Source organism: Arvicanthis niloticus, chromosome 5 (genome assembly GCF_011762505.2).
Source record: "Arvicanthis niloticus isolate mArvNil1 chromosome 5, mArvNil1.pat.X, whole genome shotgun sequence".
Lineage (NCBI taxonomy): Eukaryota > Metazoa > Chordata > Mammalia > Rodentia > Muridae > Arvicanthis > Arvicanthis niloticus.
Window position 1 is genome coordinate 23,984,331 of NC_047662.1, and position 19,549 is coordinate 24,003,879.

At 42.2% G+C, this 19,549-nt stretch overlaps 1 protein-coding gene and 1 non-coding gene across 30 annotated transcripts in view; both read right to left on the minus strand.

Annotated features, from left to right (window-relative positions):
• Nucleotides 1–19,549, minus strand: part of Pum1 (pumilio RNA binding family member 1) — a 113,409-nt gene that overhangs the window by 26,041 nt on the left and 67,819 nt on the right. For 10 of the 29 annotated variants that reach the window (XM_034501738.2, XM_076934120.1, XM_076934113.1 and 7 more), the window contains 7 exons: nucleotides 12,207–12,300; nucleotides 9,912–10,028; nucleotides 6,612–6,763; nucleotides 4,335–4,473; nucleotides 2,387–2,530; nucleotides 1,377–1,673; nucleotides 76–312 (listed from right to left, as the gene is read on the minus strand). In XM_034501738.2, coding sequence (XP_034357629.1) covers nucleotides 76–312; nucleotides 1,377–1,673; nucleotides 2,387–2,530; nucleotides 4,335–4,473; nucleotides 6,612–6,763; nucleotides 9,912–10,028; nucleotides 12,207–12,300 — 1,180 coding nt within the window. The remainder of the gene's footprint in view (nucleotides 1–75; nucleotides 313–1,376; nucleotides 1,674–2,386; nucleotides 2,531–4,334; nucleotides 4,474–6,611; nucleotides 6,764–9,911; nucleotides 10,029–12,206; nucleotides 12,301–19,549) is intronic. The other 19 variants (XM_034501755.2, XM_034501754.2, XM_034501751.2 and 16 more) reach the window with 5 other exon arrangements.
• Nucleotides 4,178–4,250, minus strand: LOC117709677 (small nucleolar RNA SNORD103/SNORD85). The gene has a single exon (XR_004606923.1). It is a non-coding gene; the product is annotated as a small nucleolar RNA SNORD103/SNORD85 (small nucleolar RNA).

Below are 19,549 nucleotides of genomic sequence, written 5' to 3' on the forward strand. Positions count from 1 at the left end.
TGCAAAGTACTTGAAATGTCATCAGTGGCAAGAGATTTCTAGCGTTCAAGGTGGTGTTAGAGTAATGGTTCTTACCCAGGTTTAAGCTTGAAGAGGATCCATGTGAAGAGAGGGAAGGAGGTGGTGTCTGTGAATGTCCTGGTCCCTGACTAGGGAGAGGCATGCCCACGGGTCCAGGAGAGGAGGAAAAGCTAAGGCTGTTATAAAAACTGTGTCCAATGGGGGCCAAGCTGCTCGATGTCCTCTTATAAAGGTCACTGCTGCCAGTCAGGGAGTCACGGCGGGAGCCACTGCCAGTGTTGGAGTTTGCAACTAAAATGGAATTAAAACAATGCAGATAAGAACAGGCCTGTTCTTTGAAGAACAAGCCCAGTGGCCTGTTCCTAACACTTTGATCCAGACTCCTTACCACCGCAAATGTGTCAGCAGAGACAGCCTAACTGTTAATGTAGCAGTTCTAGGGGCAGCTAAAGTCATAAAGAGGACATGGCTTGGGGTAACAGAGCTATTCAGGCCATCACACAAATATGGCAAATTTACCTTCCTTTAGTGTCACAGACAGAATGGGATGGGGACAGGTTAAAAAACCCTGATGGCCAAATGAGCTATGGTAAAGTGAAAGGAAATGACCTACAAGAAAATGACCTTCCATCAGCTGAAAGGTTCTAGCAGAAAAAATGGAATACAGGGGGGAAAAATGTGTAAGCGGGGCACTGGCCGCTACACAGAACTTTCTAATGCAGGCCTGTCATCTTTGGGAGCTACTGCTATCCTACAACTCTGATTTAGTACACCTTCTCTCAGACATGCCATTCTGTTCTGAAATCACACTGATGATAACCATTCCACGTATCCCACTGTCCACAGACTACATTCTTTCATTCTTCTCCCATCAAAACAAATATTTTGGTCTAGCATCCTTCCTCCCAATGTTCCATAGCATCTCCCTTACCGCTGTTCAAAACACTGGATAAAATGCCTAACTGTTTAAGATGTTCAAGCCAAGCCCCAGGCACAGGTCTGAATGTGGAGCACTCAGGCTGCAACCTTCTGTGATTCCTAACATCTACATTGCTAGAGTCCCCTCCACAAGCTCCCTAATGCCTGAAGAACCTCTCTTTAGTTTTCAACGCCTGAAACAAACTGACAAAGTGAACATAAGTAAGGAGCAAGACAAACATGGACCTGAAAGAGGCCCTGGCTGCATAACTTGATTTCTATAATCCAACATCTCAAAGGTTAGGTGGGCTGGCTAGACTGCCAGGGACTTGGCATCTGCCTGTGATATCTGTGCAGGGTGTCATGCACTGTCAGGGTTCCAGAAAGATTATAAATCTTTCAAATTCCTTTTAACAGCCTCTCAACCTAACTTGTACCTGCTGTTCCAAACCCTCCAAGGGCCGATCCCAGGGTGGCACCAAGGGAACTGCTGCTTCCGAATCCCAAGGACGTGTTGGCAGGCTGGGCAGAGCCCTGAGAGAAGAGGGAGCTGCTCTGGGAGTTACTGCTCAGAGAGTTGTTGCCATAGAAAGAGCTGGAAGCCAGATTGTTACTGGGCTGCTGCTGAGGCTGGGGCTGGGGCTGCTGGGTGCCCAAAGGTCGAAATGGTCCATTTGTAGTTCCAGCAAGACCACCGGCTGCTCCATTTGCTGAAGCCGCAGCCGCAGCCACCGCTGTGAGAAAGAAAGCACAGCATTAAGCTGACAAAGGCGCTAGCCACATACCCAGACTGTACTGTATCTGCTTTAAAAAAAAATTCTTTTAATGCTACATTATCTTTTCAAAGCTGACACAGACATTATAAAGAACTGTACAAATCCATTTTGATGCCTTCATCTGAAGCTTTCACTGTTGTGGACTTGAAGTAAAAACTCCATGCAACAAGCTCCCTATGCTAGAAGCAGATTTAAAGTGGCTCCAGTTTAAAAGTGGCTCAAGCATTATATACATCCATTAAATACAACAACTTCCTAAAAATCCCAAATTCTATACCTACTCCCACATGAGACTTTTTCCACAGAACCATTCTGTGCATATATTTAAGTCCTTCTATCCTACGCTAACCTCTTCTTTAACATGCACAAGAGCCCTCTACTCTCATCTGCCACCCAGGCCTACGCTGACTTAGGGATAGAATTGCATCATGTAACCCTGACTGGTATGGAATATGAACTCAAGAAATCCCCCTGCCTCTGCCTCCCAAGAACTGGAATCAGAAGTGTGTGCTGACTCTCATTTAAAAAGCAAAACAACAACAAAAAAAGCTCATGAGAAGAGCTTAAAAAACCAAACTCCCCAGGACCATTTGAGCCTATCTGAAGGCTCTCACTGTCAACCACCCTTCCCCTTTAGCTCCCTCACTAGAGTCCTCCCAAACAAGGCTCACCTGCTTGTGCAGCTGAGGAGCTAATGATGACTGGGGCTGGAGCAACAAGCCGAACTGGAGCTCCGAGGCCATTTCTCGCCCCTGCATTCACCACAAGGGCACCAGTTTGGTCATAGTAAGCAGCAGGTGCCAAGACTGGATAACCTGGGGAGAGTAAGCATCACACAAGTACAAACCTTGTCGGTTAGTCTCCACTGCCAAGGTTTTAACCACCATGCAACATATTAAGTGGAAATTCCTCAAACAAATGATTTGTGGGCATTAAACCACATGGCCACTCTATGTGACATAATGAAATTTAACAGTACCCCAGTCTTTCCTCCCTACAAATGCCACCTGCCCGTCAGTGGTCGGTCGCATCAGTGTAGATGCTGTAGTGCTTGAGTACTGAGGCTGCAGATGTGCATTCCAGTTACTACAGTCCACGGGAGCTCTTAGCTGTGGTGTGGGCTGGGTAAGAATGGTCTCTATAGGCTAGTATATTTGAATACTTACAAAGTTTGGCCTCCGTGGTGGTATCATAAGAAGCTGACTTTGTGCTTTCAAAAGCTCACACCATTCCCAGTTAGCTCTCTCTACCTCAGGCTTATGAATCAAGATAGAAGCACTCAGCTACTATTCCAGCACCAAGCCTGCTGTCATGTTCTCTGCCAGTATGACTTGGATTCTAACACCCTAAAACTGTAAGCCCCAAATAAACTCACTCTTAATCATGGTGCCTTATTTCAGGAATAGAAAAGTAACTAAGACAGATGCCAGTCTCCACTGGGCATTGAACTCATAGTTTATAGTATAAACAAGATTCAGTACTAACCAGTCTGAGTCACACACACGAGTCTTGCAGCCCACAATAATCAAAGAAACTTCTGAATTACACAAGGAAAATATGTATTGGGTACCAACATATTATAAATAGAGACAAATCCAGCTTTGGGATCACATGAACCTGGATGTATAACCTGGCTCTGTCACTTACACAACTGAAATTCCTAGAATCTCTGAGCATTCACTGCCTGATCTATAAAAGGCCTTGGGAAGATTAAAGAAAGAAGGGTCTCACAGTACTTAAGGGACAGGAGCGCTCTCTTCTGCTTGTCAATTTAGGACAGGGAATACCGTTCCATCAAAGTGTTAGCCAAGACCAATTTATTGTTTTCTTTACTACACAAGGAACAGAAGCATGAGTACAACCACCACAGTATTTGCATAACACACACTAATCCAGGCTAAGTACCCTACAAGACAGTGAGAAGAGCCAGGCTAGGTTCAACTGACAAAAGTATTCACTGCTATTAAGCGTCTCCAGGTCTTAGTTAAGAATTGTGTGCACATGCACAGAAGACCTAACACAGAGATTAAGTAACAAAATACACAAGGCAAGTTGAGGCTTCTCAGTTTATAAATGGCTATATTCAGACAGGAAAGTGTCATAAAATTAAGTACCTGTTTCAATTAAGTACATGACATCAATCTATGTCCAACAACAAAGCAGTGAAAAGACCAACAAACAGTGGTGACACATAAATTCATTTACAACTCAGTGGGGAACCAAATAGCACTTAGAAATCCTACAAATTCAAACTATTTAAGAGTACACAAGGATTCTTTTTTAGTCAAGCTACTCAAACACACAGGCTGAATGCTGACCAAAACCAAAGACTATTGTGAAAACGGGATGATCGCTCTGTCCATTTTAAGTCCTGAGGCAAAAGAGACCAACAAAGCAAAGCTCACCTTCTCACATATACAGACACACATTTCCGTCACGTGTTCAGATAACCATAACCAACGACTGGCTCAGAACAAAGCTCTCATCATCGACTTCTGGTCTAAGTGAGGGCAAGTATGTATCATCCCTGCCAGTCCCCAGTCCTAAGCCAAAAACACTCCCAGAATTCATACTTCTTTGGCCACACAAAATTCTTAGGAACATCAGTGCAAACCTTACCTGGCATACCTGCAGCCAATCCTTGTCCAAAGGCAAGAGCAGAATTTACTGCTGCAGCTGCTACAAGGGGATCTGTTTGTTGTCCCTGCTGGCTCTGATTTGGAGTCAAAGGACGCTGGCTAGCTCCTCCACGAAGAACCTGGGAATAAGAAACAGAAATACTATCTCACAGGAGTTACAGAGGACACACCACATGCTCTACTAGAGTCAGTCTTTTAAATGAGAGCAAAAATAAAATGGTGCCTTTCTTCCTTTTTGGTTTTTCCAACCAAGACAGGGTTTTTCTATGTAGCCCTGGCTGTTCTGGAACTCACTCTGTAGACCTCAAACTCAGAGATCCACCTACTCTGCTTCCTGAGTCCTGAAATTAAAGGCATGAGCCACCACTGCCAGGAATAAAATGTTTATTATAATGGTTTCATCACACAGAATGACTACTAGAATAAAAATTCAATTCATCCCATCATATGGTAAAAGTCCATTCTAGTATACTTTGTTGTAAGTACAACCTTTAGAAACAGTAGATTATGCCAGACAGTGGTGGCACATAGCTTTAATCCCAGCATGACTGAGGCAGATGTAAACAGAGAAACCCTGTCTTAGAAAGAGAGAGATGGGTAGGGGGGTGAGGGGGAGAGACAGACAAAGAGAAACGAAAGAGAAAAAACTGGAAAATAGCATGCTCTATAATCAAATAGATCAGACAGTAAGAAGGTGGGCAAAGTCTGTGCACTCTAGTCAATAAGGAAGATATAGTAACAGGGCTGGAGAGACAGCTTAACAGTAAGAACTCTCTCAATTAACAGTAAGGACTCTCTCAATTAAGGACCCAGGTTGTGTTCTCAGCACCCACATGGTGGCTCACAACTGCCTGCAACTCCAGTTCCAGTAGAGCCAATGCCCTCTTCTGGCCTTGCAGATACCAGGGGACACATGCGCATACATACATGGAGGCAAAACACTCTTGTACATAAAACAAAAGAAAATAAATTGAAGGAAGGAAATGCAGTGCTATGTCTGAGTTCTGTCACATAGGTGACAAAAGACTAAAAAAGGACTAGGAGGATCAGCGCAGATGGGGCAGTCTCAGCACTGAGTGTGGAAGTATCTGTACATGCTACATAGCCACCTCCAAACTCAGTGTGTAACTCAGGGAAATTCTGAACTATTCGTCATCCTACCTCCACTAGGCATGCCACCATACTCAGTTGTACATGGTGCTAGGGATGGAATCCAGGGCTTTATACGTGCTAGGAAAACACTGAGCTAACACCAACTTAGCAAAATCCCAAACGAAAGCACAAAAGTCTTAACTACAACACTTTCTTTTCTATCTTGTATGGAGCTTGAGGTGAAAATGGGCCCCATAGGTTCATGTTTGACTACTTTGTCTCCATGTGGTAAAAACATGTTTAAGAATAATTAAGAGGTTAGGCCTTGTTGGAGGAGGTAGGCCAGTAAGGGTGAGCTTGGAGTTTCCCAGTATGCTCTTTGTTTTCCACTTGTGGTCTGAGATGTGGACTAACACTTTTTCTCCCTGCCCTCTCTCTTAGCTATTGCTACTACCTTCCCATGAGCCATCATAAACACTAATCCTTTGGAATCTAAGCCCTCTAAAACTGTGCGTGTGTGGGACAGTTTCTGTGTAGCCCTGGCTGTCCTGGAACCCCCTCTGACATTCTTGCAGGGCATGGTGATTCACACCTTTAATCCCAGCACCCAGGAAGCAGGGGCAGATAGATCTCTGAGTTCAGAAAACGGCCTGGTCTACACAGTGAGACCCTGTCTCAAAAAAAGAAAAGAGGTGGAGGGGTTGGGGGTGGAGGTGGAATTTGACAAAAGTCATTAAGTTTGTTGCCCAAGCATGTGAACTAGAACTCAAAGCCCAGCATTGATGTAATGGTCATGGACTTATCATCCCAGTGTCAAGAGAAGGAGAGACAGAGGATTCCTAGCTCACTGGCTGGATAGTCCAGCCTAATTGGTGAGTGCCTGGTATGGGTGAGAGATACTTGTCTCAACAAACAAGGTGGTTGGCTCCTGAAGAATGACAGCAGAGGCTAATAGCCTCTGGCCCATGTAACACTCACCAACAATAATAATCAAATAAATGAACACTGGAGCAAATATGTGGACATGCACACACAGGCACCCCGTGTTTTATGAAGACATCAACATCAGCTGTGAGTCACCTGCACACAGATGCACTCACAGGCACTCACTGGTCTGTCAGTAGGACGCACCACACACCACCCACCCTCCCAGGAGTGACTTTACCTGCTGCTGTCCCTGCTGGGCCTGCGGAGCACTCTGCTGAGTAGCAGAGTTTGTTGCTGCTGCAGCTGCAGCAGCTTGCTGCTGGAAAAGACTGGCAGGATAGACGCCCCATGGTGTGACACCATAATATTGGTGAGGGACCACAGCTGGGCCTAAAAGGAACCAGAGAAAGGTAAGAGAAGTTTAAAAAACATGACCTTAGAATTATTCAGATCTTGAAACGTGAGATCCAAAAAATATTAAAGAACACAAAGATTTGTGCTAGCTAGTATTTACAAGAGAGGAGGGAGGGGCTGAGGCTAATGGTATTTGATCCTCATGGCAGGGTCTTCTGAAGCCAGGCTGCACTACAGCTAGACATGCATGGATAAGGTGGTAAAGCTACTGAAAAGAGAGGCTGGGAGGGGAACTCAAGAAATGGGGCTTAAAAACAGGAGAAGCTGCTGAGACGAAGATCTGTTTGTCAGGCAAGGTAGTGCTATGTAGCCCAGTCTGGCTTCAATCTAGAGCTGCTCCTTCCTTAGCCTCCCACGTGCTGGATCATAGACATGAACCAGCATACCCAGCCAGAAGTAATGTTTACCCCATGAGAAAGAAAAGAAGCATGACAGACATCAGACAAAGTTTGCTGTGAAAGAGAAATACGCAAAAGGTGCATGAGCTGAAACAGAAAGGAAGAAAACAAATTCCATCTGTATTCTGCCTTCACCAGTCACCTGAGGACTAGCTGAGGCTACTAAGACCCTGCATCACTAACCCCAGATGCAATCTATGACCCTTCTCATAATGGGACCTCCATGTACAATGTGACTATTTTTTCCCATGTTTAAAGTCACAAAAGTTACTTACTACAACAAGTACACACTCACACACTGTTATATCAAGTCTCACATTTCAAGCCAACTGCTATTGACAAAAGCACAGTGCACCTTAACCCTGACTCACACAGAAACTCAACACTCTGCTCCAAGCCAACTATTCACCTTCTCTGCTGATAAGTGACAGCTCCAAAGTCCACCACACAAGGCAAAGCAGCAGATCTGAACGTAATAAGGTGGCTCAAAGAGTAGCCGGGTGGGACCAAAGTCTAGGTCAAAATTCTATGCTGAAGTTGGTACCAAAAAAACAAAAAAGATGTTATTTCACCCTCAAGACAGTGACAGGGCTCTAAGAGTAAATAGTTTTAGTGTATTTTGCATAATTAACAAACTTACACAAGAAGGACTAAATAAGAAAGTGTTCAAAGAGCTCCTGGAATCTGGTAAAACATGCCTTCCTTCTCAGTCACAGCACAAGGCTAAGCACGTGCAGCATGACTAACAGTGAGCAGCCTTGCATTTATGCTGCAAGATGTTCCAAATAGTACAGTTGTGCTGGCAAGACCTGCTTCTCATTAAACAAAAATAAACCAGCATACACTCACAAGGTTCTACGCCACAAGCCAGTCAGACTGCATCACTGCCAAATGATAGGCTCCAGCATTTCTAGGTGCTTGCTGTTTGATGCCTATGGTTCACCATGACCAAGAATGCCCAGTGTTGTTGAGAAAATGTGTTACAATACAGACCCTCTTCTTACAGTAAACATGGATTCAAGTGCCTTGTTGACTTTTCAGAATCTAAACAAGTTAAGAGCCTGGTCTCCAAGTTAAAGAAAATGACAAGTCTCCAAACTCCCCTGACAAGTGTCCACAGACAAGTAAGGTAAAGAAAGCCACAGGGGGTTTGGGGAGGGGAGAAAGGTAGTAAAGGAAACTGTTCCAAGTGCCTGGGTTTCTTCTTCACACAGCAGGTGTACCGGGTTAAAAGTGTGGCCCTTCGCTTTTGAGAAGATGGGTGTAGCCTGCAAGGACAGCACCCTAAACACTTACACTTTGCCTTCAAATCCTTGAACTGGTACTTCTATTACTTGGACCCTGGTCAGGTGGTAGAAATTAAACACCCCAGAGTGCTTCACTGAAACTGTCTAAACAGAACTCCTGGTTCAATTTTGGTGTTAACAAAATCCTTCTTAATGTAGTTTGGGTACTTAATGTCTCTCGTCATTTGGCAGACTAAATCATCTGTAGTCTAGATAATATGCAAACAACCTATCATTACATTAAGTGTATATTCATCATTCTGATGATGAAAAAACTCAGAACAGCAGCACTAAGGACATCGCATAGCACTTGGGTGTGGCAAACATTAGTGGTAACCAGGCATGGTCATACTACTGACAGGACTGCCATCCAAATCGGGAAGCAATTCTGAAGATAACCTATATCATCACTGAGAACCACACCAGAGGTAAATGGACTACAGAACAGTTACTGAAATCTTACATTGAAACTAAGTTGAAAAGGAGTGTAACTTAACAGGTGTGCATCCTAAAAGTTTCAGAGGTTATTTGTTGTCTTTGTCTTCATATTGACATGAAGCCACTTAACATTTATGACCCCTCTGAGTTAGCAACTGTGCTACAGAGTCAAAGGAAAAAGGTACTTTGACTTTGAAAAAAATCAAAGTTCAGGGAAGGAAAAGACCATTGTGGAACCATCCACAAGCAAATAAAACCCAGAGCTGTCAACAACAGAGAAACAACAGGTAATCCAGACTAAAGTCAGATCATCCCAGGTACAAACCATGATTAATATCCAGAGACAAAGGCCCAAGTTGGTACAGTAAGGAACCTGAAATCAGATGGGGCTGGCTGTAGTGTATGGTGTGAGCCAATGTGACCATTCAAGAAAAAAAGAGTGGTGAATTGGTCAGCTTCACACACAAGTCATGGAGAGTGGATGGTATACACAACACTAGAGTGCCTCTGTAATACTAATCCCAAGGACCAACCATCAGATCTCCTAAGGCTCTGATGATGAGCATAACAATGACAATGACAAGAGCAGTACCAGGCCACACTTCAGAGCAGGGAGAAGAGGAATCCAAGGGAGAAGTGTCAAGAAATATGCTCAAAAGCTATGTAATTTAGGGGACCAGAGGAAGGGAAAGCCACAAGGCAATGAAGGTAAGAAAACGGTGAGCTCCCTATGAAACCAGCAGAAAAAGCTGAGCAGATACCCTATCAACAAGCAATTCGGTGGACCTAAGCTACTGTGGGACAAAATAAGTGACCACCTTATTTTCCTAGGCAGAATGGGACAATAGCTAAGTAGAGAATTACGACTGACAAGAGACTGGCACTGAAATCAGGAGACACTGTGACTGAAGACATGGATTTGGCAGAGTAGAAAGAAGGCACGCCCATTTCAAAGGACTTTTCTAGCGGGTGAGCAAACCGCCCATGCAGCACGTGTCTCACCGAGTGTCGCTGCTGCAGCCAGTCCAGCTGTGTAGGGGTCCGTCCCTGGGGGAGCAGCGCTGATGATGTATGGGTTGGGGACAAACGCAGCGGGAGCTAAACCTGCTGGAAACATACCTGTCAGTAAAAACAAACGACCAAACTGCAGCCCTACTACACACCTCTCTAGTTTGGCTAGCATTCCAGGGTATAGATGAAGAAAACAAAAAGGAAGAGAGAACAGGTTGAGAGTAAAGAGGAATTTCACAAAGATAATATAACCTCAATAAAGTCATAGTGACATTTATCTGTGTGTGTGTGTGTGTGTGTGTGTGTGTGTGTGTATACATACACAGGGAGGATAGAGGAAGACAATAGGTGCCTTCCTCTATGGCAGTGGTTTTCAACCTTCCTAATGCTATGAACCTTTAATTCAGTTTCTCACATGTTATATTGACCCCGAACCATAAAATTATTTCATTGCTACTTCATAACCATAATTCTTCTACTATTTTGAATCACAATGTAAATATCTGATACAGGAGCCCACAGGTTGAGACCCATAGGTCTAAGGCTTTCTACCTTATTTTTTAAGACAAGTTGTCTTGCTGCACATGAGACTTGCTATTTTAGCCACACAGACAGGCCAGCAAGCTCCTTGGATCCTCCTGTTCCCATTCCCCAAAGCTAGGATCTCCTTGCCTTCAGGTGAGCACTGAACATTTGAACTCAGGTGGTCTTGTTTGCCCAGCAAATATTCTTACCTACCAAGCTTTACCCCAGTTCTGGTCGGCTCTATGAAGTAGGAGTCTCACTATGTAACTTATGCTGGCCTTGAACTTACTTCCTTTGAATCCTCCTGCCTCAGTCTTCAAAGTGCTAGACTACAATGCCCAGTATAAACCATTTTGGGTAACCTCTCCCATCTTTACAAAAGAAATGTTTGCAACAAATCATTTATTTACCATTTCTGTATTCCTTGCTAAGATCAAACTCAAATCTCCTGAATTCCAGGCAATCCCTCTACCTCCAAGCTATCCCTGGCCCTGTTACAGTTTTAAATCCAGCTAGACAGACTCTTAGGAATTAACTTTACTGTCTATGTTGCTGGGGACACTGAATCTACTGTGCATACTCTAAGTTCCATCTCCAAGTCTTAAAATCATATTAATTTTCAATTTTAATAGTAAAATTGTTTCAAACACTCTTATTAAATGAGGAATTATTTTTATTAAAAACAATGTTTCAAATCAGTTTTGGTATTAATGACAATTTACATGAGAACAGCACTGGCAGGGTCTTGTTACAACTAGGGTGGGATTAAACACTCTTTCTTCTTCCTTGTACACCACATCCAGGATTGCCATGTCCTTTCTGATCATTTCTGTTACTTTTAAAGCAAGAATAAAAGAAATCTCTCCTCCTACTTAGTTACAGTCAGGGTATTTTATTTTGAAGAACCCTTAAGAAGGTCTGGCAGGGCTGCCAGGCATAGCAGTCACACTTGGGAGGCTGATGCAGGAGAACTGACATGAGTCTAAGGCCAGCTGAGACTACACCATCATCCTGTCTCAGAGATCTAAAACTAGAGGTCCAAACAGAAAAGTCAAAGTGAAATTAAAATGCCTGCCAAACTCATCCCAAGAAGAGGAAGAAAAGACTTGAAAGATGGATCTTAAAGGAAAAAAAAAGCACTATCTGCTGTTCAATGAGCTGAGAAGCTGATCCGTCTAGTCACGACTGCAGCGAGCTAAACACAGGTAGGCAAGTAGCCCTGGCTGGCTTGGAATTCACTATATGGTAAACCAGGCTGGCTTTGAACTCATAGAGGTTCTCCTGCCTCTGTCTCCCAAATTCTGGAATAAATGTGTGTATCACCACACCCAGCACTGTTGCCTGAAATCTTACCAAGAAGTATCAATAGTCGCTTCTCTAGTAAATTATTTAAATCCTGATGGGAGAAGGGGGGACAGATTCTAGAGAAGTATTATGAGTTCAGGTCTAGTGCATCAAAAATAAAATATGGGGCAAAAAATAACTGGATACAAGAAAGAGGTCGCTCACTCTGTACGAGGCATTTGTCTGAATTCTATCCACCCTTGCTTTTTCTTTTTTGGACACAGGCAATCAATATATAATCCAGTCTCACCTCAAATGTATTATACATTATACAGATAAGATTAGCCTGGAATTCACTGCATCCTCTAAACTCTGTGTCCCAAGTGTTAGGATGGACTTCGATATTAGTGTAAGTTACTGGCTTTCCCAGCATCTACCTCTCCTAAATAGAAAGAGACACAGGCTTAAAGGACTTACCAATGTGAGGCTGATGGGCTGCTGCAAGTGCATACTGCTGCTGCTGGGCGGCTGTCAACTGCTGAACAGCAAGTGCATTGGGTCTTTGGAATAGCTGAGGCAAGAGAAAGATGTTATAGTCAGAGAACTGTCCTGTGAAAGGTTTGAAATCTCTTAACAATTTCATTAGCCTCTGTTACACATGATAGTTGACAAAATAGGATACCTCAGGCCTGCTCCACTCCTCGGAGGAATAAAGCTTCAGTCTATCTATTCTCTCTTACCTCAATTAGTTCTCCCCTCTCCATAGAGTGGTCCTATGTCTCATGTTCCCTAAACTCCTGATATACACACATATGAGAAATTCTTAGTAGCAACCAGCAAGTACGTTACAGCACGGAGTGATTAGAGGTATACCTTAAAGTCAGGTAAGAACACTGCAAAGTTACTTCCACATGATCCCAAGGGGCTACAGTCTACCCAAAGATCTTTTAAGACCCAACAAGTACTGAGTTCTTACCCAGTCATGCTTTGGAGAAGATGAGAAAAGTTTGCTTTATTCTCTAGAAAAATAATTTTGCATACATTCCTAAAATAGCAGCTCTTCCTAATGAATGAATTAGAGAAATGCCTGGCTTTGGGAGTTTCAGGGTCTCTTAATCTTATTATTCTTGGGCAGTGAAATGAACAGAAGTGCAGCTATTGACAAATTTCTACTGAACCAGTAAGGTCCCTAACTCTAAGCCTAACAACCTGAAGCTAATCCCTAGGACCTACAAGCTGTCCTCTGACTCTCTACGCTGGTGGCATCTGCATTTGCACACAAAAATTTAATTCACAGGAAAGAGAGAAAAGTGTAAAACATTTCTCACTAAAATGATCCCATGAATGCATTGATTAATATAGAATATTCAGTCAGTGATTCACCTATTCATTTAGCAAATATTTACTATGCAAGGAACAGAAACATCTTATCCTGAAGAGTGATAAAGAAAGGTGAAGCTGGTAGCTGGAGTGTGAGGAGCCTCAGAAGGCTTCCTCCAGAGACACGCTGCCGACCAGCCCTATTCCCAGAGCATAGCTTCCAACCGCCTGTTCTCTCTACAGGACCCATCAACAGCCCAGTTCCCATCACTAGGTGCTATCTAAAAATAGTACAGACCTTGAACTACAGCCATATTTATCATGAGACATCAGAAGGTGCCATCACCTCAAAATTACTACTGCAACTATTCTTACTGTTACTATATACATAGAGATTTAATCCTGTGGCTTTATACCCTACCTCTGTCTCAAACAGGTCTGGAGAGATGGTTTAGCTGATTAGAGCACTTGTTGCTTTTGCTCCAGGTTCAATCCCAGGACCTATTTGGGCACCAGGTAAAGATTTGGTACATGCATATACATGTATGCATACATGCAGGCAAAACATTCATACACATAAGCCTAAAAATATTTTGGTAATTTATTTTTCTTTTATGTCCATTGGTGTTTTGCCTGTAACCGTGAGCGCATCTGATCCCCTGGAACAGGAGTCAGAGATAGTTGTGAGCGTCTGGGCGCTGAGAATTTGGCCTGGATCCTCTGGGGAGCCAGTGCTCGTTGAACCATCTCTCCAAGCACTCACAAATATTTTTATATAAAAGTTGCATACGTTGAACACAATGGCCACTGTAACCTCAACCTTACTTTCTATACTTCAAATCAGTCTTTAAAACAAACAAACAAACAAACAGATTTTCATCTTGCTAGTCCTTAGGAAACATAATCATATTACAGATTTAAAAAAAAAAAAAAAAAAAAAAACCCTTTGGCTTTCCTTTTCAAAGGTTAAAGAAAAACTTCACCATGATGCTAATAAAAATGAAAAGGCATTACCTTGTACATGTCTAACACCAAGCAGTGAGATAGAGACTAGATGAAGTTCTCAAGCACCTAACATGGAAGCTAGTCAGTGTGTCTTAGAAGCTGCATTTATGCACGGGCTTTGCAAGTTTATCTCAAGAACAGTGTCTCAGCGACTGGAGGCAGTCCACAAGAGAAGTAGCCAAAAGGGAAAAAATAAAGAGACTGGGAATACAGCTTAGTGATGAAACACTCACTTAGCTTGTATTAAGCCCTGGGTTCAATCCCAAGTACCAAGAAATAATTTTAAAAAGCAAACAAATAAAAACCAAGGTAAAAGCCACATAAAAATCTAAAATTTTCTGAAACAGTCACATTCTCAACAACTGCTTCTATTTGCTTCTATGCTACCCTCACAGCCCTGCTTTTAACAAACCTATCTCACTGAAAATTCCCACTGTTGGGCTTCCATATAGTAAGGAACTGGGAGATAATGGTGATACATGTAGAATGTCACTGCTGAGGACATCCTGACATGATCCAACAACACTGCAGACTTTCCTCCCTACAGCCTTCATATACTTGGTATTTATACACTGTAAACACTCATAGAACCATATATGTGAATACTGTAAAAGCAATCCTCCCATGTAACCTAAATCTGTAGTTTCCACCCTCTTGTGGTCACAGTTCAAGGTAAGGATTATTACTTCTAACAGGAACCACATACACTAGCCTTGCAAGAGTCCACATGTAGCCTGTGGTTAACAACTGCTTAACAATTAGTGATTATGGGGATGGAGAGGTGGCTCAGCAGTTAAGAGCACTGATTGCTCTTCCAGAGTTCCTGAGTTCAATTCCCAGCAACCACATGGTGGCTCACAACCATCTGTAATGAGATCTGATGCCCTCTTCTGCTGTGTCTGAAGAGAGCAATGGTGTACTCATATACATAAAATAAATCTTTTTAAAAAAATAATTAGTGATTATAAGAAAAATGGGAGATTTTCTTTTTGACAATATTTTGTAGTAAATATAACAAAAGCTAATTAGGTATCTATATACTAGATTCTGTCAATTTTGTCATATTCTCTTTGGTACACTACTAACTACAAGTAAAGTACTCAGAACAAAATTGGGTAATTGGCAAGTGACAGTCTACAAAGACCCTTAAAAACTCACACTAATGCCCTCTGGTGGCAGACCCAAGTTCTGCTAGCCCTGTCATAACTAGGAAGCGCTTATGGCAGGACAGCACAGATAAGCAAGCTATGCTAATTACAGCTGGAGCACAGGGAGCATACGGAGCACAGGGCAAATCCAGCAAATATTTCAAAGTCACAATGAATACTGAAAGCACAGTTTGGGTATCTATGACAAACTGCTTTGACTTCCTTCTATGTTGTTCACTAGATGAGTTTATAAAAGGCAATGTTCCTGTTCCAAAAGCTCAAAAACACACAATGCAAGTGCCATTCAGGGGGCTTTTTATAAAAGATAGTTATTACCAGTATAAAACTCCTACAAGCTGTCCTCTGTATGGTCTCTCTCTCTCTCCTCCCTCATGTCATGTATGTATGCACGCACTTGTGCACACACACGCACACGCACACACGTTTTTTTGGAAGTTGCAAGAAAAGATGCTAGGTTATCATGAAAGAAGAGTTTTCTTGTTATACTCCTTTCAAAAGAAAGCTATGACTAAAGCTGAATGTGAAGATGAGACAAATCTACCTAACAGAAGCCTTTGCATTCCCAGGAAAAGAAGGGGGAAAGGGAACAGTCTAATACTAGAGACCAAAAGATCTCACCATTTTCTTTTTGTCACAAGTTTTACTGTTGTTTGTGTCAGACAAGTGTCAATGGTCCATATACGTACACTCATACCAAATACCCATACATATTAAACAAACAAATGTTATATTTAAGCAACAAAACCTTCACTGTTCTTTAACAGATAAAAAACTAATTCCGATCAATCGTGGTGATGCATGCAGAGGATCTCTGTAAGTCTGAGGCCAGCCTAGTCTACATGAGTTCCAGCACAGCCAGGGCTGGAAAGAGGCGGGTGGGAAGGGGACTAGAGGTAGATACTGATTTTGACTGATTTATTCTAGGGGAAATAATTTCTGAGATCTCAGATCAAAACTAAAACCCAATCCTCTACCAAATAAATGTTTCTGTATAACTGAGCAAACTAAAACTCTGAGGTACCCTTAAATATAACTAGTCAATATCAAGCTCTCTCCTCATTAACAACACATAGGACACTTGTGAATATTAAAAATGTTTTGCATTAAAGCTATGCAAATAATCCAGTGTAGAGACCAGCATTCAGGAGGCAGGTAGAGGGAGGCCCTTCTCTGAGTTTGAGAAAAGCTTGATCTATGCAGGAGTGCCAGGACAGCCATGGCTACAAAGAGAGACTGAGTCTCAAAATCAAAACACTAAAGTTATGCATACTTATGGCTTCTTGAGAACGAAAGTTAATCACTAATAATGTGTGTGTGTGTGTGTGTGTGTGTGACAGAGAGAGAAACAGAAACGGAAAAGGGTGTGTGTGTGTTTTCAAAGTGCACTTGCGTGATGAGAGCACTCGATCCCCTGCAGCCAGTTATAGTCAGTTTTAAGTCACATGTGCACACTCTATAATCCCAGCACTCAGGAGATAGAAACAGAAGGATCAATTCAAGGCCTTTAGCTACACAATTAACAGTTTCTGGGTCAGTCCCAGTAACATGAGATGCTGTCTTATGCTATATTATGCTATTTTTCAATTGACAGTGTTCTAAATAAAATGTATCAATGCTCTAACTTATGATGACATAACATTTTTAGTGTCAGTTACATGGTGAGCATATAATGAAATTTGGTAATGATTTCCAACATCTTTTGGTGGGAATATAAGTGGAAAATTATATGATATTTCATTTAAAAATTGCTCAAATATAACACAGAATGGCATGAATTTGGTAATACAAAAGCTTTTGGAGGTTGTTTTTCAAGATTAAGAAGACAAAACAGAAAAGCAAGAAAGTGGAAAGAACATTCCAGAAGGACATCAAAAAGGATACCATGTGGAGAAAACAGCCTTAGACTGAGGCCCATCCATGAGTGGCAACCCTGCAGGCTCATGTAAATGAACCTTTTATCCACCGGGAGCCTCTGCAGTATAGTCTTCAATTGGGAGTCTTCAAACTCTTGAAATATTCTCCAAAAAGAATTACTATTAGCCTTATACCTCTAAATTATTACAAGCAGATGGAAACAATGTACACTTTTCCTCGTATATTATAGTCACAAGCATTCCAGAATCTTTTTCATGTTCAACATGAGCTAATACTTCATGCTTCATATGTATAAAGAAACAAATATAGATTTTGCTTTTAAATACCTTGACATTGCATTTTTTTTTTTATGTAGTGTTTTCTCCACACTCCTCTGCATAACATACATTTAGAACACACACACAAGCACACCCTCAACACTATGGGTTGGTAAAGCAGCCCAGAAGCAGAGCATGTGCTGGGCCTGTACCGGATCTTGGTTCAGTCCCTCACCATAAAACAAAGCAAACAAGAAATCAAAACTCTTGCTCTTATAAATCTGAAAGGTCACATTCACAATGAGCACCAATGACCAGAGAAGAAACTAAGGAATCCAAAGCCCGAAGAATAAAAAGGACTAAGACAAGACCACCTTTCCCCTACTCACTGGCGCTTAGTATCCAGTATCTCAATAAAGCTGACACTTTGTTACAAAACCAACTTCCACAAACGTCAATGGGAAACGTCACAATGGAAAAGAGCAGGGACTAGATCATTTACTCTGTAGTTGTCCACACTAGCTCCCCCTCACCGCACCAAGAAAGAAAAACAAAACAAAAATAAAGCTGCCCTACAATTTAAAGCAAATTAAAAAAGGAAGATGACCACCCTTTGTTCCTCATTTACAGACCCCAACATCAAAGAGCACACTGTGCTTGAGATCACTGGCTGCACAACCCTCAGTTGCCTAGGGTATTGTCTGAGACACATCTGGTTTAAGCAAGACCTCCACATCTGAGACTCATTCTCAATGCAGTCTTGTACTCAATGGTAGAATTACAGTCCAGGCAAACTATAATTATATACAGTCCTCTCTGCTCTGTCCACCCAAACACCCTCTGCTCTGTCCACCCAAACACCCAAACACCTCTGTCCACCAAACACACCTTGGTCATCACTGAGCCCTCTCATGCCTGACCGATAGCACTTACACCAACTGATTTAATATGATTCCACTGCAGCAGAACTCAGGTTTCCAGAAGAACTCGTAAGTCAACAATTAACTAATATATTAACATCCAAGTGTCTACACCTGCTTCCACATAAACACTACAAAATCCACAAACATTAGACATTCTTCCTAAAAAGAAAGGATAGAATCAGGAAACTTCATGAGTTCCAGGCCAGTTAAGAAAAATATCAAGCCGGGCGGTGGTGGCGCACACTTTTAATCCCAGCACTTGGGAGGCAGAGGCAGGCAGATGTCTGAGTTCAAGGCCAGCCTGGTCTACATACAGAGTGAGTTCCAGGACAGCCAGGACTACACAGAGAAACCCTGTCTCGAAAAACCAAAAAAAAAAAAGAAAAGAAAAGAAAAGAAAAGAAAAGAAAAGAAAAAGAAAAATATCAAGACTGTGTGTGTGTGTGTGTGTGTGTGTGCGCACACGAGACACACAGTCTCATAGACAGTCAGTCAGTATGGCAGGCAGATAGATATATAGATACTGCTAAAAAGTGCCTTACTCAGTGTAAGTAAAAATGCATAGTGCCTATTCACCTTTATAGTCATTAAATAGACATTAAATGCATATACTTTTAATCCCAGCATGGGCAGACAGACACAATTTAAGGCCTGCCAGGTCTACACAGCAAATTTCTGGACAGACAGAGCTAGATAGTAGAAATCGGTGGTGGTACCAGTAGACAGTTGTAAGCCACCCAAATGGGTACTGGAAGCCCAACTCAGGTCTTCTGTAAGAGCAGCAGGTGCATTTAACACCACTGAACCATCTCTCCAAGATTATCCCACCTCTTATCATAGAGTGCTATTTTGTACTATTTAAATGATGAAATGCATCCAATGACTGAAGGAAGAAGAGAACCAAACAGAAAACTTTGCTCTACTCATCAAAGATACACTTGTCTATAGATGAAAAGGGTACTAAATACATGTTGTTATGAGTAGCCCACGAAGCCACAATCTCCCTGAACCAATTCACAAAACTGGGTCCCAAAAGAATGTTTTCTGGATGTGACAGGCCGTGGTTTTCGGTCAGAGGGCCACACAGTGACTCTAAAACAGTTCATCTGATCCAAGAAATAACTATCCTGGCCATTCACTGTACTCTTGTATTAATGGAGGTTATATAACAAATCTTCCAACAACATCCAAAAAACTTTCCCAGGTATTACAGTTTCAAATTTTAATTTGGGAAACTTTCCAACAGAAACAGAGGAAAGGCCCCCTAAAGG